Genomic DNA, 27,087 nt, shown 5'->3' with positions numbered 1-27,087 from the left:
CGAGAGGGGGGATGTAACCGGAATACATTCGAAATTAACAATATTTGTTTTTGATTTGAAGTTTTTGTGACTGCAAAGATCCGTACTCTTTGGTTGTTTCGGTAAAGTCACGTAGGTGAAAATGAAATGAAATAAAAAAATGATGAAAACTGAATAAAATGAATAGATTAGTTGTTTTCATTTTTTATTTCATTTTATTTTCACCTAAGTGACTTTACCGAAACAACCAAAGAGTCATATTTGTTGTATCCCTGTGTAAATCCACTGCTGCGTGTATACCTTGCCATACAATGCCAGTCGTAAGAGTTGTTTGACCATACTTCACCACGCTGGTCATTGCGAGTTGATGAAGAGAGGGGCCCAGGACCGGTTTAAATTCCACTCGTCCAGCGATGTCAGCCTTGGCCAGGAATTAAACTCGCCGAGTGCGAAACCACTGCGCCTAAAATACACGCAAGGCAAACAAATTTAAGGAGGCTCTGATAATCTTGGCTGCAGACGCCGTGTAAGCAGTGCGGTGGTGTCGCACATGTAAGGGCTGTAGCGTGATGTGGTCTTGTAGCTGGTACGTGTTGTTGTGTTGCAGCTGGTACGTGTTGTAGTGTAGCTGGTACGTGTTGTTGTGTTGTAGCTGGTACGTGTTGTTGTGTTGTAGCTGGTACGTGTTGTTGTATTGTAGCTGGTACGTGTTGGTGTGTTGTAGCTGGTACGTGTTGGTGTGTTGTAGCTGGTACGTGTTGTAGTGTAGCTGGTACGTGTTGTTGTCCTGTAGCTGGTACGTGTTGGTGTGTTGTAGCTGGTACGTGTTGTTGTGTTGTAGCTGGTACGTGTTGTTGTATTGTAGCTGGTACGTGTTGGTGTGTTGTAGCTGGTACGTGTTGGTGTATTGTAGCTGGTACGTGTTGTTGTATTGTAGCTGGTACGTGTTGTTGTGTTGTAGCTGGTACGTGTTGTTGTATTGTAGCTGGTACGTGTTGTTGTGTTGTAGCTGGTACGTGTTGTTGTGTTGTAGCTGGTACGTGTTGTTGTGTTGTAGCTGGTACGTGTTGTTGTGTTGTAGCTGGTACGTGTTGTTGTCCTGTAGCTGGTACGTGTTGGTGTGTTGTAGCTGGTACGTGTTGGTGTGTTGTAGCTGGTACGTGTTGTTGTGTTGTAGCTGGTACGTGTTGGTGTGTTGTAGCTGGTACGTGTTGTTGTGTTGTAGCTGGTACGTGTTGTTGTCCTGTAGCTGGTACGTGTTGGTGTGTTGTAGCTGGTACGTGTTGTTGTGTTGTAGCTGGTACGTGTTGTTGTGTTGTAGCTGGTACGTGTTGTTGTGTTGTAGCTGGTACGTGTTGTTGTCCTGTAGCTGGTACGTGTTGGTGTGTTGTAGCTGGTACGTGTTGTTGTGTTGTAGCTGGTACGTGTTGGTGTGTTGTAGCTGGTACGTGTTGTTGTGTTGTAGCTGGTACGTGTTGTTGTCCTGTAGCTGGTACGTGTTGGTGTGTTGTAGCTGGTACGTGTTGTTGTCCTGTAGCTGGTACGTGTTGGTGTGTTGTAGCTGGTACGTGTTGTTGTGTTGTAGCTGGTACGTGTTGTTGTGTTGTAGCTGGTACGTGTTGGTGTGTTGTAGCTGGTACGTGTTGTTGTGTTGTAGCTGGTACGTGTTGGTGTGTTGTAGCTGGTACGTGTTGTTGTCCTGTAGCTGGTACGTGTTGTTGTCCTGTAGCTGGTACGTGTTGGTGTGTTGTAGCTGGTACGTGTTGTTGTCCTGTAGCTGGTACGTGTTGTTGTCCTGTAGCTGGTACGTGTTGTTGTGTTGTAGCTGGTACGTGTTGTTGTGTTGTAGCTGGTACGTGTTGTTGTGTTGTAGCTGGTACGTGTTGTTGTGTTGTAGCTGGTACGTGTTGTTGTGTTGTAGCTGGTACGTGTTGGTGTGTTGTAGCTGGTACGTGTTGTTGTGTTGTAGCTGGTACGTGTTGTTGTGTTGTAGCTGGTACGTGTTGTATTGTAGCTGGTACGTGTTGTTGTCCTGTAGCTGGTACGTGTTGTTGTGTTGTAGCTGGTACGTGTTGTTGTGTTGTAGCTGGTACGTGTTGGTGTGTTGTAGCTGGTACGTGTTGTTGTCCTGTAGCTGGTACGTGTTGTTGTCCTGTAGCTGGTACGTGTTGTTGTGTTGTAGCTGGTACGTGTTGTTGTGTTGTAGCTGGTACGTGTTGGTGTGTTGTAGCTGGTACGTGTTGTATTGTAGCTGGTACGTGTTGTTGTCCTGTAGCTGGTACGTGTTGTTGTGTTGTAGCTGGTACGTGTTGGTGTGTTGTAGCTGGTACGTGTTGTTGTCCTGTAGCTGGTACGTGTTGTTGTCCTGTAGCTGGTACGTGTTGTTGTCCTGTAGCTGGTACGTGTTGTTGTGTTGTAGCTGGTACGTGTTGTTGTCCTGTAGCTGGTACGTGTTGTGTTGTAGCTGGTACGTGTTGTTGTGTTGTAGCCTAGGGTTGGACCCACGTGCATCAGGCGTCGAGGTGAAATGACACCGTCTGTAACCGTTGGGGTTGTTGGAAGAGTTATGGACATCTTCTGGATATAAACAGAACGTAAGACGAGTTAATGTGTACATACGGATCCCCGGTTTGTTCTGCTATGTAAACCTATATTTAACGTACATCATTCAGGAAGCGAGTCCAGCTGTTAAAAATAAACTGGCACAAACCCGCGCCGCGAAAATAAGATTCCCCAATAAAGATCTCCGTCAGCACCCAAGTGAACCACACGGACATCCCTTAAGATGGAGAGGCTCGGGTGGCAATGCACCGCCTCTTGCCTTGCTGGCAGCTTCGCGAATTCCGTGTTCGGAGCGACGCTAAGAGATCCCGACTCAATGAAGCGACCTGAACAGGTAGATGACATGTTCTTTGGTTCTTTCGGTAAAGTCACGTAGAAGGGAAATAATAAAATAATAAAAATAAAACATAATAAAATAATTCTCACGACGTTTCGGCCACAACGCAAGCAGCCGTCCTCAGGTGAAGAACAGGTCTGTCGGAAAGACAGCGTCCGAAACGTCGTGATTTAATTTTAATTTTCTTACCTACGTGACTCTACCGAAATAACCAAAGAACATGTCTTTCCAACAGACCTGTTCTTCACCTGAGGACGGCTGCTTGCGTTGTGGCCGAAACGTCGTGAGAATTGTATTTTATTATGTTTTATTTTGATTATTTAATTATTTCCCTTCTACGTGACTTTACCGAAAGAACCAATAAGATGAATCCCTGCAGTCACGAAAGCTTTAAATTGAAAGGTAAATGACATGTTCTTTGGTTCTTTCGGTAAAGTCACGTAGGTAAGAAAATACAAATTAAATCACGACGTTTCGGGCGCAACACAAGGGTCCGTCACCAGGTGGGACAACCACAACAAGAAACAATTGCTGAAGTAGGCAAAGGGCTGCCGTGACAAGAGGCCATATAGGTAAGAGAGGGGGGAGGAGCCAGGGAGTAGAGAGAGAGAGGGGGGTGTGGGGTAGGGGGAGTGGAGCGCTGCTTGAGGGAATGACAACCATCTAGACAACCATCTCGACAACCATCTCGAGGTAAATGACAACCAATAAAAACACAAACACGTGTCTCGCAATACATTCCTGCGGAGGGAGCTGGTAGGAACGTTGGTCAATGGCCAGGGTCAACGGCGGCGTGGTGTATTCTGCAAATATGCCCGACTGTGAGGGCGGGCACAAGTCGGCGTGAGTAGGTTAAACGTTGAGTTTTATAAGGGCACCACGGGGTGACCAGCCCCTCCCCACCCAGCCACACCCCCACCCTCCCCACCCAGCCCCACCCTCCCACCCCCACCCAGCCCCACCCTCCCCACCCAGCCCCTCCACACCCTTCCCTCCCCACCCAGCCCCACCCTCCCCACCCAGCCCCTCCTTGCACGACGGACGGACACAATAATCCCCTGTGGGCTGGTGTAACCAGGAGGTTCCTACCAGTAATATTGTTTCATAGGTGGGGTATTTAGGCATGCGCCGATGTTGATTAATGTAACGGATCGAGCGATATCATCACAGTGGTGTACGAGTGTCTTTAGACGAGTTAAGAGACATTTCATTGCACGTGCAACCTTCGATTTGAAAGATTACATGAACCCCTTGGCATCTTGTCGCACGTAGATAAATTGTTTATTGTAAATAGAATACACATTGGTGAGATCGTGGCCATGCAACACAAGCTACGGGCCACAAAGTAAACCACTATCGTCTGCACTCCTTCAACGGAGGAGGATGAGATCAACGACACGAGCTATTTAACCCCTGGACGAATCGCAGCCACCATGCGCACGAAGAGAAGCTCCATAGGCACCCTCTCCTCCTTCCCGATTGGATGACTGATGTTTTCTTGTTCATGTTTTTGTTTGTTGCGGTTGCACCCGATTCAAGAGCCGAATGGCTCACATGGCTATACCTAATAAATGAAACTGGTATAGCGCTAGGGAGCCCCCTCTCGTGAGGGGTTCAGCGGCCAATTTATGCGACTCCACAAGCCCAGTCGCTCTTCAGGGGCACAACTCCTGCCATATTGAACACATTCCTGCAGAGGGAGCTGGTAGGAACGTTGGGTTGCTCGGTCAATGGCCAGGGTCAACGGCGGCGTGGTGTATTCCGCAAATGTGGCCGACTGTGAGGGCGGGTACAAGCCGGCGTGAGTAGGTTAAACGTTGAGTTTTATAAGGGCACCACGGGGTGACCAGCCCCTCCCCACCCGGCCCCACCCCTCCCCCCCCAGCCCCTCCCTCCCCAGCCAGCCCCTCCTTGCACGACGGACGGACACAATAATCCCCTGTGGGCTGGTGGAACCAGTGGGTTCCCACCAGTATTTTTCTAATTACCTTTCTATACAGCAGCATCATTCGTGGAAATTGCATCACAAAAACGCTGCCGTGGAATTCGTGACGCCCACAGGTTTCGCAAGGAGACGCGGGGGGACCCACAGACAGGCCCTTGGGAAGGTGCCCAACACCGGCGCCAACAATTGCCCAAGATTTGTTGTCCAATATTGTGATGTTTGGCCAAGTCCAGGAGTGAGTGTTCAAAAGTGACGGATCCGCCGTTAATTGTCGACGTTCCCTTCACGAAGTGGATGCGAGCTGTGGCAGTGGCATAACTCCAGATTCGTAATCGGGAGGTCGCAAGTCTAAATTCCCAGCCCTGCGTCCGCTAATCCTTTCACCCCTCGACGGACACTCGGGCGAGCGAGCGGCGCTATCCCTTCGCGAGAAGTCGGCAGCGTCACGCCCGAGCCGCTTGCGTTGATCGATGTCCGTGCACAATAGCGGGCAGCCCTTCGTGATCCGTTCCATCGCACTGCGGCGGACCTGCGAAAGCGTGGTCTTGATTGATGGTTTTAATTTGGGGCGGTCCAGGAAACACTCATTTTCTTTCAACAGAGACTTAGGGGATTACTTCTGGGGAGTTATTGTTTCTTTTGCAGTCTCTTCGTGGGCCATTATTCAAATGTTGGCATTTCTTCAGCACGACGTCAACGCGCAATGTTCTCTGTTCGCACTACATAGCCTCGGTTATTCGCGTTTTACCGTACCGTGCAGATGCTGAGTGTTCGATATTTGCTTCCATCTGTGCAAATCTACCTGTCCGTGTGGAGACGAGTGGCCTCTGAAATTCACAGAGGGCCAGGGTGAACCGTCACGCTGTATGTTTTGGCAATAACATGTAACAGCTTCAAAAACGATTAATACTGTACTATACCATCATCGACACCTTAATCGACACCAACAAATCACCACACCCTCCTGGCTTTGACATTCGTCGAAGTCACGGGCAAACCACATCAGAGCATCACTAGGCCGATGCGCACATCTCCTCCATGAATGGAAACTTAAAGGCACGAGCCACAGCAGTGCGACTTTGGCCGTGCAACCCAAACTATGGACCATATCGTAAACCACTCGAGTCTGCTTCCTTCAACGGAGGAACAGCAAAGCTGCACGAACCCTCTCTCTCTGCTGAAGCCCTCTCGTCGTGGGCAGGAGACCTGGACACTGGCATCGTGCTCTTGAACATCTCGCTGTTGATTTTGCTGCCATCCTGCGCGAAAATAAAACTGCCAGCATCAATGAAACACAGGGCAATGTTCTGCGTCGCTGTATTTGGCACAAAAGCTCCCGTTACAGCTAAGGCTGAGCGCGTCTTATCCTGGCAGTAGGTTACAAAGACTCTTGCTGAGTAAATACTCCACATATTCTTGGGTTTTTTCGGTAAAGTCACGTAGGTAAAAAATAAAATTAAAAGTTAATAAAAGTAATCATGGAAATAAAATAAAATAAAAAATCACGACGTTTCGGAGGCAACACAAGTCTCCGTCATCAGGTGGGACCGTCACAGCTAAAATGACTGCATCAGGATGCTTCAAATCTAGAATAAATACTCCACACTTTGTCATGATATCGGTGCCTCTATACAAAAAAAAGTGCCCTCCGTATCTGCGCAGCATCTCGGGACGCGGTTGAGTCCAGGCGTCACATAAACCCACAGAGCGTTTTCTTGGTTCTTTGACAGACCTATTCTCTACTTGAAGACGGCTGTTTGCGTTGTGGCCGAAACGTCGTGAGAATTATTTGATTATGTTTTATTTTTATTATTTTATTATTTTCCTTCTACGTGACTTTACCGAAAGAACCAAGAAGATGAATCCCTGCAGTCACGAAAGCTTTAAATCGAAATAAAACCCACAGAGCGTTGTGAAGTTGTGGCGACGCCGCGCGTGCCCCGGGGGAGGGTGGGTGTGGGTGCCCGGGAGTCACGGTTCCCATGGAGGGCGCCCCGAGGCCCCCTCCTCGTGAACCGCAGTTCCCCGCCCGCGGCCGCGTTCTCCGCGCGGCGCATTCTGCGCTCGAGGCGCTGTTGCTCGGGGTGTGGGGCCCGCGGGCGCGCCCCACACCCCGCGACCCGCGCCCCGTGCCGGAGCTCGCGAGTCGAACGACAGCGCGGGCTACAGCAGTCACAGAGAGGCCCCGTCCTGTCAACAGGAATGACGAAGCAATATCCATTGGGTGTGAACGGCGACGGCTGCGCGAGACGCGCGCGTGCAGAATGTGGAAATGTCGATTCCGAGCGACGGCCACCAAACATTGACACCCACCAGTAATGGGGTGATATCTGAACCTGTCATGAGCGGTCCCTTCATCAGAACTGCCCTGACATGCGTGGTGAAGTATGATCAAACAAACCCCGTGGCCAAAAGGCGTGGGAAGGTCTTTGTTCGCCTTGCGCGTTGACACAGGATTGTAAATGATTGTCGAACCGAGAAAGGTAATTCACCTCGATTAGGGTGGCCACCTGTTCAGATTGGACCGATTCCAATCCGGGAATTGGCATCCGTGTCCGGGTGCCAGGAACTGTGCACGCTGAGATCTGGTCCTGGTCTTGCGGTTTAACGAGCAGTGTCGATATAGACCTGGGCTGACTGAGGAAGATGCCCGGATTTGGGCTACAATGGGAAATGTGGCAGCCCTAACCTCCGACCTCTCTGCTGACGATGGGACGCGCTGAGCTCCGCTTGCATGCTGGGTCCGCACCGCGCAGTGCTTCTGCGATGCCCCACTGCCGCATTCCGGAGGGCTACGATCACCAGCGCAACAGCGCCGTGCCCTTGTGATTAACTCGCACATTGCCACATTCTCAGATTAAACACAGCGCGGCGCTTACACAGATACACAAATGCCTCGTTAGCCATGCGCCAGATACACAGAGCCTCTGTCAGCAACGCAGGCTCCATGTAGAGACGACAAACACGAAGGTTCAGGTTTCTTTATTCCCAAACCATCATTGGTTGGTGCTCGTCGCCACTGCCAACCAGTGGTGTAAATTCCACATTGCTGTGGCAAGGACATTTTCTTTCTAGACATACCATCTCCTGAATCGTTGTCAACCATGTTTAATCCACTGCTGGATTAAAGCATCACCAAGGCACCGCGACCCCTCACAATCCCGCAATGTGGCAATCCACCCAGTTACCTGCACATGACCATCGCGCCCCAGTCGACGTGTTCCCGGACGCGTTCCACCCCTCGGTTATTACTTTTGACCTCGGCCATCGTCTCGTCTGGCAACGCGTCCTGCCCAAGAGCGCTCCAGCCTCGTCCCGTCCGCCTTTGTAGTTCGTCATTTGGATTTTGTTCCGCGTTCAAGAGCTGGAAACATCTGACCGTTAACAGCAGTATTGGTTCAATTAAGCTTGCTGATGAGACACTGAATACCGATGCCGATCTAGAGTGTTGCTCGCGTTGAAGCGATGCTTGCTGGAATGATGCGATACACTCTTCAGTGTACCGAGTAGCATTCATTCTACACATGTCCATTGCGTAATTAATTTCAACCTTTCAGATGTTATATTCTTGGTTCTTTCGATGAAGTCACGTCGAAGGGAAATAATAAAAAAAAAATTCTACGTGACTTTACCGAAAGAACCAAGAATATGAATCCCTGCAGTCACGAAAGCTTTAAATCGAGACTTTCAGATGTTCTTAGATCATGCGGGAGAAAAAAGAAACATGCAATGTCTTGCGTGCAAGTCTGAGTGTGATGGGCGATCTTGGCTCCTGGCACGGGAGGCTGGGCCAGTTTCGCTGCCCACGCCGAGCGCGATCGTTCTCCCACCTGTCTGGCCGCGGAGAGTCGTGCCAGCGAGCTCCCTCCTGGCGCCCGAGAAAAGCTCTCATTCATCGCTCGTCGGCCCTGCCCGCCGAGGAAGAAAACCCTCCGCCCGCAGCACTGTCGTGGCCGGCGGTGCTGGGGGGAACGAATCCCTGAGTGGTGGCATTGTCATCGCACAGTGTGGCACACACACACGACCTGTGCGCACATGATGAGACACTGATCCTGGTTACCTAACTCAAGACTTAATATATATTAAAAAAATTGCCATGTCTCAAAATAAAACGAACCGGGGCAGTGGAGTGCTAATTCCTGCCATGAGAATGTGCAATTTCGTGCTGAAAATGAGAGGAGAACACCTCCCCAAGGTGTTATTGATTTAAACTTTGCTTGGGTTTGTTCTTCTGATATCGTTTTCCACTTCGCCATAGGTGTCGCGTTATGAGAGAGCGACATTGCCGCAGTGAACAGTGCACCACCTTGTGCCAGAGAACTGTCCTGGAAGATGAAGGTCATCACTCGATCCAAACCGGAGAAGTCCCTCCTCGTATCTGCTCCGCACGGACAATTTGCCCCACGCGCCACTGAAACGTTTCCTTCTCGTGGCATAAGACGCGAGCGTTGATAGCGCGTTTCTCTACCGCTGCTCCCCTTGGTAACTGGACCGAAGCCATCAACTCGTTACAACTGGGAAGCCGCTTTAATCACAGGCGGATGAAACCCAAGTCTGAGCGACGTTGGCTCGGCGTTCTGACGGTGGCATTCGCCCCCTCCTCTGAGCCAGCCACCTCCATCGAGCTGGCTTCTGAGTTGCAATGACACGTTGCTCTTGGCGATTGGAAGCACGCATCGCCAACTTTTTTTCGGGTGAATGCGTCTCGCTGTTTTAATGATGACGGGCGCATGGAAGAAAGGAGCACGGTGCTGATTGTTATTGACAGCGGCACCACGAGATCGATACGCGCGAACAGCTGAATTTTTTCTTGTCGTGGTTTTCCCACCTGTTGATGATTGCTTGTGTTGCAATCTAAACGTCGTGATTTATATCATTTTATGCCTACGTGACTTTATCGAAAGAACCAAAGAGTATGGATTCCCGCAGTCACGAAAGCTTCAAATCTAGATTGGACGCAGCAGTTTGGGTTCTCAGAGCCGGTGCGTGTCGTGAAACGTGCCCCTGAGATTGTGTTTAACTTATGGATTATTCAGATTACCAGATCAGTCATCTCTCGCCGTTTTGTTTTACTTCGAATTCAATTTCTCCAACACCATTAATTCTCCCTTCACCGTATCGTCACATCGACCTCTGTCTGGGTTTTATGTTTCTGCTTGTACGGCCTCGCCTGCACTGTCTCGTTTGTACTGATGTGTTTGTGCTGACTCACCTATCCCGTCTCATCTGTACTGTCCGTCTCGTGAGTTCTGCCTCGTGTGTTCTTTGTCGTCATCCAGAAAGTTCGCCTCTTGTGAATCCGGGCGGCAGAGTTGGGGGAAGGCCATTACCCCCATGCCCCCCCCCCCCCCCCGGATTCCACAAGTTGCGAATGTTCTGAACGGAGGGCGCCCTGAGCTCCACCTCCTCTCCTCCCCTAGCACGTTCTGTTCTTCGGAGCGGGTGGGCGAGTGGGCGGGTGGGCGAGTGGGCGGGTGGGCGGGTGGGCGAGTGGGCGGGTGGGCGGGTGGGCGAGTGGGCGGGTGGGCACGCGCGCGCACCCCGCTTCGCCCGGGACGGGTGGCAACGCTCGCTCCTCGAGTGGCTCCAGCGGGCGGCGTTTGGCGACTCGGCGGATCCGAGTCCCCGCGCCGCGCAGCACCGCGGGGCGACCTCTGCGGGCGCGGGGGGACGCGGGGCTCTCGCAGGGCTGGGTTGGGGATGCTCTGTGCGCGTGGCGGTGTTACCCGCGGTGTTCTAGCGCGGGTAACACCGACACGCGCACAGAGCATTCCTCGCACCCAACGGCGCGGCGTCTGTGGCTGCCTCCCACCCCGCTGGCACTTAACGCGTGCGCTTTCATCTGAATTCTGCACCAATTACAACGAAAACACCACGCTTCGTTCTCGCGATCGTATTCCGGCACAGATGGCCCGATTATTGCAGCGGTATCGCTCTTATCGGCGGCGGCGTGGAGACGAAAATATCGCCGGTCCTATTATCCGCGATGTTACACCAATTCCACTCTGCCATGTAAAAAAAGAAAATTGTGGATAATTTCATGAACATATCGATGAAGTCCACTTATCCGCAAAAAATATTTACATGATGAGTTTTGTCGCAATGGCACAACGCGCGTTCTTGGGAACAAAGGGCTGCATTTCTCGGAGATAAGTGGACGAGCATCACAGTAAGAACTGTGTGTTCAACACACAGCGCGTGCCATGTGCGTTCAACACACAGCGCGTGCCATGTGCGTTCAACACACAGCGCGTGCCATGTGCGTTCAACACACAGCGCGTGCCATGTGCGTTCAACACACAGCGCGTGCCATGTGCGTTCAACACACAGCGCGTGCCATGTGCGTTCAACACACAGCGCGTGCCATGTGCGTTCAACACACAGCGCGTGCCATGTGCGTTCAACACACAGCGCGTGCCATGTGCGTTCAACACACAGCGCGTGCCATGTGCGTTCAACACACAGCGCGTGCCATGTGCGTTCAACACACAGCGCGTGCCATGTGCGTTCAACACACAGCGCGTGCCATGTGCGTTCAACACACAGCGCGTGCCATGTGCGTTCAACACACAGCGCGTGCCATGTGCGTTCAACACACAGCGCGTGCGATGCGCTCGGTATGCTGACACCGTGAGCTTCCCGGGAGGGGGATGAAATGTCCGTGAGTGGACAATTCATCGCCGCTTTCATCCACTGCCCTTGCGACAAATCGAGTTCGTCATAAACCTGTGTGGATAATAGGGAGCGGTCGCACACGGCTGCTTCCATTAAATATGGCGCTTTATGATTCCACCTCTAGATTTAGGTTTTATTTTGGCTCACGTCAAACCCATTGGACAAGAAGTGGCCATTTTCGATTCGGACCGAGTTCGATGACGGCCTCCCCACGCCATGTGGGAAATGCGCGTTGTTTGGCCAAACTTAATCACCCTCGTCATTGCGGATTCGTGAAGGTGGGGTGCCTAGAACAGGTCAGATGCCACTCGTCACTGATGTCTGCGGTGGCCGGGAATCGAACATGCATGGCTGGCCGGGTTCACGACGCAGTGCGTCGACCACTTCTCCACCCGTGTCCATCTCCGACTCGCTCGCCTGCGACAGGACCGTAGGTTGGGGTTCATGTGCGAGTGGAAATTATTCCCGGGGTTGTGCCCATGAGTGATTCCAGGATAAACGCGCGACTGCCATAAATCGTGCGAGGTGCCCACGTGCGAGTTGCCCACGTGCGAGGTGCCCACGTGCGAGGTGTCCACGTACGAGGTGTCCACGTGCGAGGCGTCCACGTGCGAGGCGTCCACGTGCGAGGTGTCCACGTGCGAGGTGTCCACGTGCGAGGCGTCCACGTGCGAGGTGTCCACGTGCGAGGCGTCCACGTGCGAGGCGTCCACGTGCGAGGTGTCCACGTGCGAGGTGCCCACGTGCGAGGTGTCCACGTGCGAGGTGCCCACGTGCGAGGTGTCCACGTGCGAGGTGTCCACGTGTGAGGTGTCCACGTGCGAGGCGTCCACGTGCGAGGTGTCCACGTGCGAGGCGTCCACGTGCGAGGTGCCCACGTGCGAGTTGCCCACGTGTGAGGCGTCCACGTGCGAGGTGTCTACGTGCGAGGTGTCCACGTGCGAGGTGTCCACGTGCGAGGTGCCCACGTGCGAGGTGTCCACGTACGAGGTGTCCACGTGCGAGGCGTCCACGTGCGAGGTGTCCACGTGCGAGGTGTCCACGTGCGAGGTGCCCACGTGCGAGGTGCCCACGTGCGAGGTGTCCACGTGCGAGGTGTCCACGTGCGAGGTGCCCACGTGCGAGGTGTCCTCGTGCGAGGTGTCCACGTGCGAGGCGTCCACGTGCGAGGTGCCCACGTGCGAGGTGCCCACGTGCGAGGTGCCCACGTGCGAGGTGTCCTCGTGCGAGGAGTCCACGTGCGAGGTGTCCTCGTGTGAGGTGTCCTCGTGCGAGGTGCCCACGTTCGAGGTGTCCACGTGCGAGGTGTCCACGTGCGAGGTGTCCACGTGCGAGGCGTCCACGTGCGAGGTGTCCACGTGCGAGGTATCCACGTGCGAGGTGTCCTCGTGCGAGGTGTCCACGTGCGAGGCGTCCACGTGCGAGGTGCCCACGTGCGAGGTGTCCACGTGCGAGGTGTCCACGTGCGAGGTGCCCACGTGCGAGGTGCCCACGTGCGAGGTGTCCACGTGCAAAGCGTCCACGTGCGAGGCGTCCACATGTGAAGTGTCCACGTGTGAGGTGTCCACGTGCGAGGTGTCCACGTGCGAGGTGTCCACGTGCGAGGTGCCCACGTGCGAGGTGCCCACGTGCGAGGTGTCCACGTGCAAAGCGTCCACGTGCGAGGCGTCCACATGTGAAGTGTCCACGTGCGAGGTGTCCACGTGCGAGGTGTCCACGTGCGAGGCGTCCACGTGCGAGGTGTCCACGTGCGAGGTGTCCACGTGCGAGGCGTCCACGTGTGAGGTGTCCTCGTGCGAGGTGTCCTCGTGCGAGGTGTCCTCGCACGAGGTGTCCACGTGCGAGGTGTCCTCGTGCGAGGTGTCCACGTGCGAGGTGTCCACGTGCGAGGCGTCCACGTATGAGGTGTCCACGTGCGAGGTGTCCACGTGCGAGGTGTCCTCGTGCGAGGTGTCCACGTGCGAGGTGTCCTCGTGTGAGGTGTCCTCGTGCGAGGTGCCCACGTGCGAGGTGCCCACGTGCGAGGTGTCCACGTGCGAGGTGCCCACGTGCGAGGTGTCCTCGTGCGAGGTGTCCACGTGCGAGGCGTCCACGTGCGAGGTGCCCACGTGCGAGGTGCCCACGTGCGAGGTGCCCACGTGCGAGGTGTCCTCGTGCGAGGTGTCCTCGTGCGAGGTGTCCACGTGCGAGGAGTCCACGTGCGAGGTGTCCTCGTGTGAGGTGTCCTCGTGCGAGGTGCCCACGTTCGAGGTGTCCACGTGCGAGGTGTCCACGTGCGAGGTGTCCACGTGCGAGGTGTCCACGTGCGAGGTGTCCTCGTGCGAGGTGTCCACGTGCGAGGTGCCCACGTGCGAGGTGTCCTCGTGCGAGGTGTCCTCGTGCGAGGTGTCCACGTGCGAGGAGTCCACGTGCGAGGTGTCCTCGTGTGAGGTGTCCTCGTGCGAGGTGCCCACGTTCGAGGTGTCCACGTGCGAGGTGTCCACGTGCGAGGCGTCCACGTGCGAGGTGTCCACGTGCGAGGTATCCACGTGCGAGGTGTCCTCGTGCGAGGTGTCCACGTGCGAGGCGTCCACGTGCGAGGTGCCCACGTGCGAGGTGTCCACGTGCGAGGTGTCCACGTGCGAGGTGCCCACATGTGAAGTGTCCACGTGTGAGGTGTCCACGTGCGAGGTGTCCACGTGCGAGGTGTCCTCGTGCGAGGTGTCCACGTGCGAGGTGTCCTCGTGCGAGGTGTCCACGTGCGAGGTGTCCTCGTGCGAGGTGTCCACGTGCGAGGTGTCCTCGTGCGAGGCGTCCACGTGCGAGGTGTCCACGTGCGAGGTGTCCTCGTGTGAGGTGTCAACGTGCGAGGCGTCCACGTGTGAGGTGTCCTCGTGCGAGGTGTCCTCGTGCGAGGTGCCCACGTGCGAGGTGTCCTCGTGCGAGGTGTCCTCGTGCGAGGTGTCCACGTGCGAGGCGTCCACGTGCGAGGTGTCCACGTGCGAGGTGCCCACGTGCGAGGTGTCCACGTGCGAGGTGTCCACGTGCGAGGTGTCCACGTGCAAAGCGTCCACGTGCGAGGCGTCCACATGTGAAGTGTCCACGTGTGAGGTGTCCACGTGCGAGGTGTCCACGTGCGAGGTGTCCTCGTGCGAGGTGTCCACGTGCGAGGTGTCCTCGTGCGAGGTGTCCACGTGCGAGGTGTCCTCGTGCGAGGTGTCCTCGTGCGAGGCGTCCACGTGCGAGGTGTCCACGTGCGAGGTGTCCTCGTGTGAGGTGTCAACGTGCGAGGCGTCCACGTGTGAGGTGTACTCGTGCGAGGTGTCCTCGTGCGAGGTGTCCACGTGCGAGGTGTCCTCGTGCGAGGTGTCCACGTGCGAGGTGTCCTCGTGCGAGGTGTCCACGTGCGAGGTGTCCTCGTGCGAGGTGTCCACGTGCGAGGTGTCCTCGTGCGAGGCGTCCACGTGCGCCATATTTGGCCCGGCCGCGTTCGAGACACTTCCCCATAATTCCGGAGCGCGTAATTCACGATGCTATATCGGTGTCACGCACAAGTCGCACGCGCGAGTTGCAAATATTCATAGTCGCACATTCGTAAAAACGATTACTGTAAGCAGTGCTCTCTCTCTCTCTGCAGAGTGTTAAAACCGACGATTATTTTTCAGATCTTAAATGCTTCTTATAAAAAAACAAATCAACGTGATTTGAACGTTTGTGATCTCGCCTCGGGTTTGACTTGAGCACCCAGTGTCTCACAGGCCGATGCGCGAGGATGGATTGGGTGTATCCCGATTGCACAACACTCCGGAGCTCAGGCCAACGTCGCAAATATACTACACGGCAACGTGATACACGACCCGATGATACTCTGCAAGAAAAGAGTGTAATAGAAGCAGACACGGCACTACAGTTTGCACATAGTCACATAGTCACTTTAAGATGTTTTCCTGTTCATGTTTTAGTTTTTTTTTGTTGCGGTTGCACCCGATTCAAGAGCCGAATGGCTCACAGAGTTATACCTAATAAATTAACTTGAACATTAACTTGATATCATTATCTAACATCGTATAGAGTTTCATAACTATATAAATACGCTGCGCTAAGCTCACGTGCCAGGAGATAGCTATGATTTTGCAATTCACGATGTTAATGAATATTTTCTTTCCTAATTTACGATCGCTCCGATCGAATTACAGCGAGAGGCACAGCAAGAGGAACGTCTGGATTAAGAAAGCCTCGCTACAAAGTTAGAGACGCGTCGTGTTGAGCGCGAAGACGCGTGCGCTCGCACTGGGCAGGCCGAACGTCGCCGGCGAGTGGGAACAAATCTCCGGGGCGGCAGGAATGGACTCGTACCGAGGTCTGGTGCCGGTCTTGTATTGAACTTTATACTTTAGGATGCTGCGCCGTTCCGATAGACCCGCGTGTGTGAGCGCAGTTGACCTGCAGCCCCTCCCTCCTGCGCTCTGCTACCCCGAGACGTACAATCTGCAAGGAGCAAGCGCTCAATGTGTGCGCGGCGTGAGATGCGAGTGGCGGGCGACTTGATAATGGGCTCCACGTGCACGCGTGATCGCACGTGGCGAGCGGAGATTCCAGATCGCGGGGTGTGACCGCTTCCCCGGCCCGAACTCTGCTCATTAATAATTATCGCCAATTATCGATCCGCTGCTGTATGAAGGCCTTCCCACGCCCCTTCTGGCGCGGGGAGTTGTTTGACCATACTTCGTCGTACTCTTAGTTTTTTTGGTAAAGTCATGTAGGTAAAAAATGAAATTAAAATTAATAAAAGTAATAATAGAAATAAAATGATAAAAAAATAAAAAATCACGACGTTTCGGAGGCAACACAAGTCTCCGTCATCAGGTGGGACCGTCACAGCCAGATTTGCTGTATCAAGTGACACATATTACTTTTATTATTTTAATTTCATTTTTTACCTACGTGACTTTACCGAAAAAACTTAGAGTATGAATCCTTGCAGTCACGAAAGCTTCAAATCTAGAATTCATACGTCATCTCTCTGGTCAGAGCGGGCTGGTGAAGAAGGTGCGGAAGCCCGTGATTGATTCACGCGTCCATCACTCCTGATCGTTATCAGTCACCGCTGATGTTAGCTGTGGCAGGGGATTGAACTCAGGTCACCGGTTTAATAGCCCAGAGCTCTAACCTGCAGGGCTTGTCACACTGTCCGGGTGTCACCCGGAGCGACTGGGGATCGGCGGCAGTGTTGGGGCGGCAGGAATTGATTCCCCGTGGCCTCTGTCTCCGTGCTCCCAACGAAGCCAGCGGCCGCTGCTCTTGCACGAACAAATCAGAGAAGCGGTCAACACGGCTCCTTGCTCCGCTTTTTGTTGCGTTTTGTGTAGTCAAGTTCAAGTTCATTTATTAGGTATAACCCTGTGAGTCATTCGGCTCTTGAATCGGGTGCAACCGCAACAAACAAAAAACTAAAACATGAACAGGAAAATATCTTAAAGTGAATATGTGACTAAGTGCAAACAGAAAATCCAAGAAAAGACAGCAAAATATTGCAGAAAAAAAACCGTACACAAACGCTGTGTGCAAAAATCCCAGTGGGATGCAAGTCAAACAACCAACAACAACCACAAGACAACTTAGATTAAGGCCATCAGTCTAACTCTGTACTAAAACAAACAAATATGGCTAAACCAATACACTTTTCGAAATCACCAAAATAAAGCTATGAAAGCAATGAAAAAGCAATCATAGGAACTGTGACGGAATTTTCACAATAAATGGCATAAACAACATGTACTACCAAAACCCTGCAACCATAGCTGGCTGCATGAGTCACTCCACAACAGCAGGAGCATCAATCGGAGTCTCCACAACGACCCGAGCGAATGCGGTGTGATGTCGTGTATATGTAAACTCTCTGGTTCTTTCGGTAAAGTCACGTAGATAGAAAAAAAATAACAAAATAAAACACGACGTTTCGGTCGCAACACAAGCGTCCGTCTTCAGGTGAGGATATGGTCCTGGGCCTCCCCTAGGTCAACTCAGCCTCAAATTAGTACTTGGTGCGGTTTATAAACATCGCTACTAGGGAGACAAAGGCGGTCGGGCGTGGTGCTGGCCACCTACCTCCTCGTGAAGCGTTTCGGCCTTCATAGGTGCTCGCTAACAGAACTTAGACAAAAAGTGTGTTCAGGCTACATGGGGGATCTTTGTCTTTGTGTGTGTGCTTGCGTGCAGGTTAAACGCCCCGATGTCAGGCCGCAACTTGAAGATGCAGGCTTCGCCTTTTGAGAAGGCCGGGATATTCTCACGGATGTTTTTCAGGTAAGCGCTGGAGATGTAACCCCAATGTAGTCCCGCGTTCTTCCTGCAGCCGTTGAGTTATTCATTCCAAGGTGAGAGTGATGTTCGATAAGTCCTCGCTTAACGAATGTTCACACAACCCGTTTTCGCTCTAACCCGTTTTTAAAAAATCAGGAAACACTTTTCGCACAATTATAACGTGAAACGCGTCCGTCATAACGCGAAACGTGCCGTTATAACGCGGTTTCTGAGTAGTCAACACCGACGAACTACTTTTTTGAGCTGTGTGGCTGAGCGGAAGGATACAGCACACGGCGACGTACCCTCACGTCAGTTCTCTGTCTCCCCATGGGATGACTGCAGGTTGATGTCATCGTGCAAATGTAATTCAAGAGCAGTAGCTCCTCGTTTAACGCGTTTTCGCTGAACGCGACACTTTCAGGAACGTATCTACCACGTAAAATGAGAAAATACTCGACTCGAATTCAGGGTCTGTGGGCAGCAGAGGGCAGCACAGTAAAATCCACGGTTGTATTGTACTGAACTCCCATCATCCGTCTATGCTCGCAACCTTTACCAGCCCGTACTGACGAACGGCAAGTATGTGCAAAAGACGCCAACGGAGTGGGGAGGCCCTCATCCAGCAGTGGATCGACAAGAGGGGTGCACGTGTGCAGGGTAGAGGGGGGAGAGGCGGGGCAGGTCACAGACACGGGCACCGGGAGTGGCACCCAAGCCCTGAACCCACGTGGTGGTGATGCCAGACCGCAGGGCATGGCGCTTGAGATGTCGACTGAGTGCCAAGGCGGAGGAGACCTAAAGTCAGACGATGGGAGGCCGTGCGGTCAGATCAATGGGGGGTTCACTTCCACTGTGCAGTAGCAGCAGCAGCAGTGAGATGTACGCAGAGGCAGGAAGCGATGTCGGGGTACGGTCACAATGACCTCTTGACCTTGGGTAGCCTGTTGAGAAAAAACTTGTCTCTTGCTGGGAGTATTTCGTGTTGCAAGTGACATCGCTTTGGTCACAATTGCAACCGCAAGTGGCACGTAACATGCAACGCAGCTAAGCGGCACATGCAATACAATTGAGAGACGAGTCGGTATTGTACTCAATTTGCAGTCCTCTGCCAACATGCTGCTGGGTGAAGGCTTATCGACACACACCGTGTCAGCCATGGGGACTCTTTGAGCCTTACTCTTAGGTTTTTTCGGTAAAGTCACGTAGGCAATAAATAAATCATAAAAATAAATCATTAAAATAAATCATAAAAATTATAGAAATAATAATAAAACAATTTAAACAAATAAAAAATCACGACGTTTCGGAGGCAACACAAGTCTCCGTCATCAGGTGGGACCGCACTTCACCACGCTGGTCATCGCAGGTTGGCGAGGCTGCTGGAAGCTTGCCACTGATGTTAGCCATGGTTAGGACTCAAACTCGCGCACCGTTTTCATTCCGCAGCGTGCCAACCGCTGCACCACCACTCGCCCCCCACCCCCACCCCCCCTCCTTCGCGGCAATCAACAGGGGTGGTGACGTGGCCGAGTGGTCGCGCGTTCGCAGCTCGTTACTGAGGTGCGCGGTTCAAACCGGCACGCCGCCCTGGTTAATACTGCGGTGTGGTTTTAACCATGAAACACTACGCGCCGTCTGCTTCACAGTGGACGTTAAATATCCCACGACGTCATTCGGATAACACCGATTATGTGCCGCGGTCATGGTCTAAAGCAGGCATTTAGGTGCCATATAAGTGCAAAGGAAAATGTACAAAGGCTGGTATTATCAACAGCCACGTGACCGTTGATAATACCACGGTGGCCTTGTGGCGGATCGCACCACGCGTAACAAACTTCTCGTGCCTCGTCTCTCCGCAATTAAATGTCTGAACATATTGTTGTACACACCCCATGATGCGTGTACAGTGCCGATTACGAGAAGGAATCTGTTAATTGCAACACATTTCGTAACTTTAAAGCGCGGTAGGCTGTCGCGATCGTTATTACTAATTGTAAAAGTTGTTTGGGGTTCCACGCGTAAATGTGCCGGGGACCCATCTCCACCCGACACAGCCAATCAGTAAGGTTCATCACGTGAACAACGCGTGGCACGTGACATATCTTACACGCCACACCTCCGATTAGCACGGTTGGCTACGTAGGGTGTGAAAAAAATTATATACACATACAGTGAGGGAAAAAAGTATTTGATCTCCTGCTGATTTTGTACGTTTCCCCACTGGCAAAGAAATGATTTTAATGGTAGGTTTATTTGAACAGTGAGAGACAGAATAACAACAACAAAATCCAGAAAAACGCATGTAAAAAATGTTATAAATTTATTTGCATTTTAATGAGGGAAATAAGTATTTGACCCCTCTGCAAAACTTGACTTAGTACTTGGTGGCAAAACCCTTGTTGGCAATCACAGAGGTCAGACGTTTCTTGTAGTTGGCCACCAGGTTTGCACACATCTCAGGAGGGATTTTGTCCCACTCCTCTTTGCAGATCTTCTCCAAGTCATTAAGGTTTCGAGGCTGACGTTTGGCAACTCGAACCTTCAGCTCCCTCCACAGATTTTCTATGGAATTAAGGTCTGGAGACTGGCTAGGCCACTCCAGGACCTTAATGTGCTTCTTCTTGAGCCACTCCTTTGTTGCCTTGGCCGTGTGTTTTGGGTCATTGCCATGCTGGAATACCCATCCACGACCCATTTTCAATGCCCTGGCTGAGGGAAGGAGGTTCTCACTCAAGATTTGACGGTACATGGCCCCGTCCATCGTCCCTTTGATGCGGTGAAGTTGTCCTGTCCCCTTAGCAGAAAAACACCCCCAAAGCATAATGTTTCCACCTCCATGTTTGACGGTGGGGATGGTGTTCTTGGGGTCATAGGCAGCATTCCTCCTCCTCCAAAGACGGCGAGTTGAGTTGATGCCAAAGAGCTCCATTTTGGTCTCATCTGACCACAACACATTCACCCAGTTGTCCTCTGAATCATTCAGATGTTCATTGGCAAACTTCAGACGGGCATGTATATGTGCTTTCTTGAGCAGGGGGACCTTGCGGGCGCTGCAGGATTTCAGTCCTTCACGGCGTAGTGTGTTACCAACTATTTTCTTGGTGACTATGGTCCCAGCTGCCTTGAGATCATTGTCCAGATCCTCCCGTCTAGTTCTGGGCTGATTCCTCACCTTTCTCATGATCATTGCAACTCCTCGAGGTGAGATCTTGAATGGCGCCCCAGGCCGAGGGAGATTGACAGTTCTTTTGTGTTTCTTCCATTTGCGAATAATCGCACCAACTGTTGTCACCTTCTCACCAAGCTGCTTGGCGATGGTCTTGTAGCCCATTCCAGCCTTGTGTAGGTCTACAATCTTGTCCCTGACATCCTTGGAGAGCTCTTTGGTCTTGGCCATGGTGGAGAGTTTGGAATCTGATTGATTGATGGATTACTTCTGTGAACAGGTGTCTTTTATACAGGTAACAAGCTGAGTTTAGGAGCACTCCCTTTAAGAGTGTGCTCCTAATCTCAGCTCGTTACCTGTATAAAAGACACCAGGGAGCCAGAAATCTTTCTGATTGAGAGGGGGTCAAATGCTTATTTCCCTCATTAAAATGCAAATAAATTTATAACGTTTTTGACATGCCCTTTTCTGGATTTTTGTTGTTGTTATTCTGTCTCCCACTGTTCAATAAAACTACCATTAAAATTATAGACTGATCATTTCTTTGTCAGTGGGCAAACGTACAAAATCAGCAGGGGATCAAATACTTTTTTCCCTCACTGTACATACTAATTTTGCTGTGTTGCGTGGAAGTGGGTGTATCACACATTAACATTTTCTAGATGTAACACAAACAACTTTATCACTGACATAGCAATACTGATGCGCGCACAAGCGAACGTTACGCAACAGCCCACCACGAGTCGTAAAAAAGTTCCAAAATCACAGAGTTTGTCGTTCAAAGTACCACAGAATGCGAATTCAAAGCAGCTCTCTGTGGCTGTACTTCCAGTCCATTTAACGTCACTCCGACGCTGCTCGTAATGCTGCTGCTGCCACCTGCCCTTTCACGGCGGTGCCCACCGCGCTCGCTCAAAGGGCCCTTAACGCACGAATCGCGTGGGGTGGGAACGTCGTGGTTGTCGCGCCGTGAGAGAGACCTCTCCCCGCCGCAGACAGCGCCGTTCACGCGCCCCGAGCGGCAGAGTTACGGCTTTGCGAGATTTATTCGGTGGGGCCTGGGCACCCACGAGCCACGGGGAGCCGTGAGCCACTGTGGCCCTGTGAAGCGAAGGCGGCGCTGGCTGGCACGAGCGAGGTCCAAAGTTGTCCACTTATTTATTTGAGCATTAATCAAGGCCGAAAGCGGCATTGTGGTTCGCTGGCAAGGTAAACAATCGCCTGTTTACGTCGTAAACTCTTGAGATGAAACCAGCCTCGGGTAACGTAGGCGGCGGCGGGGGGGGGGAGGAGATCTCGAAGAAGAATGCCCCCCCCCCTCGATCGCCTCTTTGTGTTCCTCCGTTGTGAAACGTCACATAAAGCGTCCGAGACGCCGAGTCCGTAAGTCGGTGAATGCGTCCACACGGTGAGAATTGCAGAAGCCCTCAGCTCCGACACGGCGACGCCAGACCACACACGGAGCGGAACTGCGCGGTCCCGTGCACCGCACAGCCCACAGCTGACACCCCTCCCGCCTTCAGCTGTTCTCTCTCTCTCTCTCTGCCCTCTCGAGGATGAGCCACGGGAGAGTCGTTTTGAACGTCGCCACTCCCGTACGGGACGCGGCTCGTAGTTCGCTTCGTGACCGATTATTCCCCGTCGGATGCGAGGCACGCCGCCGGGCATGGGGTCCGAGTGGTGGACGTTCATGGAAAGGGACGGAGGCCGTGTTTAGAATCGCCCTCTTGCGTTGGCGGTGGCCTCAGTGTCGTTGCCGGCAGCCGAGTCTTTCATGGAGTCGTTCTCTTCGTTTGGTCGACCAACGGAGTCACGAGGGGCGTCTATCCACGATCGCCCCCGCCCTTAGAATATTATCAAGTCAGCAAAATCGTGGACTAAGTAAAACTTGATATATCCAAACACATATGACCAATTGCGTCACTCAGCCCGATTCTTCCTTCAAACCCCGTCACCCCGCCTCGTCACGGCCGCTCACAGCGACACGGCCCGTGTAGGGGGCACCATTTTCTGGTTGACTAATGTCGTGAATAAAATCACGAGTGGCTGTGCGTGGTTGTGTGTGGTTGTGTGTGGTTGTGTGCGGTTGTGTGTGGTTGTGTGCGGTTGTGTGTGGTTGTGTGTGGTTGTGCGTGGTTGTGTGTGGTTGTGTGCGGTTGTGTGCGGTTGTGTGTGGTTGTGTGCGGTTGTGTGTGGTTGTGTGTGGTTGTGCGTGGTTGTGTGTGGTTGTGTGCGGTTGTGTGTGGCTGTGTGTGGTTGTGTGTGGTTGTGTGTCGCTTCGGGTGGGTACGCTGCGCATGAAACGCACTGTCGCGTCAGGCCCAACGCATTGCTGATTATTCTAGGAGACTTTGCAACACGCGACTCGTAGCAGTGCTAGCAGACGCCGAGCGCAGCGTTTTGCACGAGAGTCGTGGACGTAGTAGCGTGCTCGTTGTATCCGCGATGTCGCAGATTAAAGGGTCGAGGACGACAAGAGGAAGTTTGTGGTTTGATCAATGGGATGGAGAACTCGGCGTATCTAATATTGTGGTTCTGGGACTCATAATTATGAGCCTTGGTTCGTTATGAAAACTGTGCAGTCTGGTGCAATAAGGAAGTTCCGCACGGCAATACCGGTTCCAGATCTCGTTACGACCCAAGTACTGCCGCCCGAGTATCGATGTTGATTGCCGGATTGTACCGGGAAAAAACCTGGACAGGTGGCAACCCCAGCCTGTGCTTCCCACGCTTCACCAACGCGCACTGACCATCTTCTTGGTTCTTTCGGTAAAGTCACGTAGAAGGGAAGTAATAAAATAAAAAAAATAAAACATAATAAAATAATTCTCACGACATTTCGGCCACAACGCAAGCAGCCGTCCTCAGGTGTGGCCGAAACGTCGTGAGAATTATTTTATTATGTTTTATTTTTATTATTTTATTACTTCCCTTCTACGTGACTTTACCGAAAGAACCAAGAAGATGAATCCCTGCAGTCACGAAAGCTTTAAATCGAAGCGCACTGACCAGTTTGGTGAAGTATGATCAAATGACCCCCATGACCCCCCCCCCCGCTAGGGGGAGATCTCATCCAGCAGTGGAGTGATACACGTACAACTGCACACGCACGCAGCGTGGCGGGGCCTCTTAACGATCCGCACTTCACCTGTAAACGAGGCAGTGTTATGGGGCGACACGCCGGGGTTTGGATAAGCGTTAGGGGCCGTCCATAAATGAGGTCACGCACCTAGGGGGGGGGGGGGCAGACATTTGTGACGATGTGTGACGAGGGGGGGGGGGGGTTGAGAAATGTGACGTCACATCAAAATGCGCATCTTTAAATAAATATGTAATTGTTATAACAACACTAATTGTTATAACAACACTCCTACAACATCACAGTGCAGCGCCACATTAAATGCACACTAGAATGACAATAGTTAAAAGCGATTTGAATCATGTGTTATTTTCAAAATAGAAATATGGTTTTGGGGGGCAAAGCTTCGTGACGTCATATTTGAGGGGGGGGGGTCTAACTTTTTGTGACGCCGTGTGACGAGGGGTGGGGGGGCTGGTCAAAAATCGTCCAAAATTGCGTGATGTCATTTATGGACGGCCCCTTATCTCGGTGCTGTAAAGGGGATTGTGCCCTAAAGTCCGAGATGCTATCGGAGGAAACCGCACCCTGCATTGCCCTTGTGCGCGTGGGCGCGAGTCGCGAGTCTGTTGAGGTCACGTGCGCTGCGAGAACGCGTGCAACTCTCTCGGCTTGCAGTCTGTTCGCGTTCGTGGTGTCGCGTGTTGCGTAGAGATGTATCGCATCGCCGGCGTCTGTGTGAGGAACAGTCGTTACAATAAGTAGTTACATGTTTACAACGAGAAAGGTCCATACCTTGTCAAAAGAGTTTCAGTTTCATTTATTAGGTTTAGCCCTGTGAGCCATTCGGCTCTTGAATCGGGTGCAACCGCAACAAACAAAAACATGAACAAGAAACATCTTATAGTGATAGGTTTTTACCCTTCCAACTGGTACAAAAACGGACACCTTTATACAAGGGCTCTAAGAAAAGCCATGTGAACCAATCAACTTCAAGGACAGTGCATATTATTATCAGAGTTGTTTCTTTTTGTTTGCATTTTGACTGCTTGTGTTGTGGTTTTGCAAACATGATCCCTTGTATAAAGGTGTCAGTTTTTGTACCAGTTGAAAGGGTAAAACCTATTACTATATTTTGCCACTGGTAAAGGGAGATGTCTCATAGTGAAGAAACATCTTAAAGTGACTTCGCGCAACAGAAAAAATCCAGGAAAAAACAGCAAAGTCTTACAGAAAAAGCACCGAATATCAATGCTGTGTGCACAAATCCCAGTGGGATGCAAGTCAAACAATAACAACCATAAAACAATTTAGATTAAAGTTATCAGTCTAACTTTGTACTACAACAAACAAACATGGCTAAACCCAAAAGTTTTCAAAATCACCAAAATAAAGCTATAAAAACAATGTAACAGTGATCATAGGAACTGTGATTGAAATTTTACAATAAACGATATACATCACATGTACTACCAAACTTTGCAGCCATAGCTGGCTGCATGAGTCACTCCATAACAGCAGGAGTATCAGTAGGAGTATCAAAAATGTTCAATGCACCTTTAAAGATCAGCACACTATAATCAAAACACAGATCATACTTTGCAGCGGTCATCCGGAGCGAAACATTTGATTTCAGGCCACTGAATAGCAGCGGCAGCTCAGGGGTGTACAACTCCTCTAGAGCAGTTTTGAGTAAAGATCTCACAGGTAGTGATTCAAGTTGCAGTTTATTGGCGATAGTATTCCAGACCCTGGGGGCATCAATAGCAAAGGCCCTTCCTCCAGTATTTGTATGGCAATAAGGAATGTGAAACTGGTAAATGAGCGAAAACCTTAGGTCACATTTGTTCTTCGAAACAGTGAGGAGATCCAGCAGGTAGTCTGTGGATTTTGTTGTAAGTACATCGTGAATAAATAATATCTGATGCACAAGCTGTCGATCATTAAGAGATGTTAAGTTTGACCCAATGTAGAGATCACAGTGGTGGGTCCTATATGGGCAGTTCAATGCAAATCTTAAGGCCGAGTGATAAATTGAGTCAAGCTTCTTCAGTACAGTACTGGGGGCTGATGTATACACGATGTCATAGTAATCAAGTAGAGGCAGTATGGTAGCTTTTTATCAATTCCAAACGGAGCATAGGGGGGAAGCAATGCTTGTGTCGATACAGAAAACCAATTTGTATTTTTGTCTTTTTACCAATATAATCAATTTGATCTTGAAAATTCAGTTTTGAATCAAGGATGACCCCAATATACTTATAGATCTTGACTTGCTCTATTTGATAATTATTTAAGGAATGTAATTGGGGAAAAATAACTTCCTGCTTTAGTCCTGGTGAGAAGCATAGCACCTTGGTTTTGGATGTATTCAGGACTAGTTTAAGAGCAACGAGCTGATGTTGTAGTTTGTTGAAATCACCCTGGAGCTTAGCAATCACGTCATCCGGAGAGTGGCCAGCAGTAATAAGTATCGTGTCATCTGCAATTGTTTTTACCCTGGAATGATCCAGGTCAGTGCCCAAGTCATTGAGAGAACAAGAGGGGGCCAAGGATGGAACCCTGTGGAACCCCTTTGTTATCTTAACACTGTTTGACCTCCAACCATCTGTGAATACAGTTTGGGTGCGAGAAGAGAGGTAATTTTTTAACCACTCTACTGCGTGTTTGGAGAAACGGAGGCAACTTAGTTTACTAAGCAGGGTGTTGTGGTCTACTGTATCAAAGGCTTTGGACAAGTCAAGAAAAAGACTGGTGCAGTACTGCTTATTATCAAGGCTACTGTAAATGTGATTCAGAGTCTAATGCAGCAGATGTGGTGCTGTATTTTTTTCGGAACCCAGATTGTTTTCGATGTAATAGATTGTTGTCGGACAGGAAACTTCTAATTTGGTAGTTCAATAATTTTTCAAAATTTTTCATCAACGGGGACAAAATTGAGATAGGTCGGTAGTTATTTGGATGATCTTTAGGGCCCCTTCTGTGAAGTGGACGAACATAGGAATGTTTCCATTCTAGAGGTACTGATGCTTCTTTGATGGACAGGTTGAAAATATGGG

The 27,087-nt window shown here is 51.4% G+C and overlaps 1 protein-coding gene across 1 annotated transcript in view; it reads left to right on the top strand.

Moving 5' to 3' along the window:
- Positions 1-27,087, top strand: part of CFTR (CF transmembrane conductance regulator) — an 81,785-nt gene that overhangs the window by 9,643 nt on the left and 45,055 nt on the right. Inside the window, exon 3 of the mRNA XM_078875013.1 lies at positions 17,697-17,783. Coding sequence (XP_078731139.1) covers positions 17,710-17,783 — 74 coding nt within the window. The 5' untranslated portion in view covers positions 17,697-17,709. The remainder of the gene's footprint in view (positions 1-17,696; positions 17,784-27,087) is intronic.

The sequence above is a fragment of the Lampetra fluviatilis genome, chromosome 40, assembly GCF_964198595.1.
Source record: "Lampetra fluviatilis chromosome 40, kcLamFluv1.1, whole genome shotgun sequence".
Taxonomy (NCBI): Eukaryota; Metazoa; Chordata; class Hyperoartia; order Petromyzontiformes; family Petromyzontidae; genus Lampetra; species Lampetra fluviatilis.
This window is presented reverse-complemented; position numbering and strand designations above follow the sequence as displayed.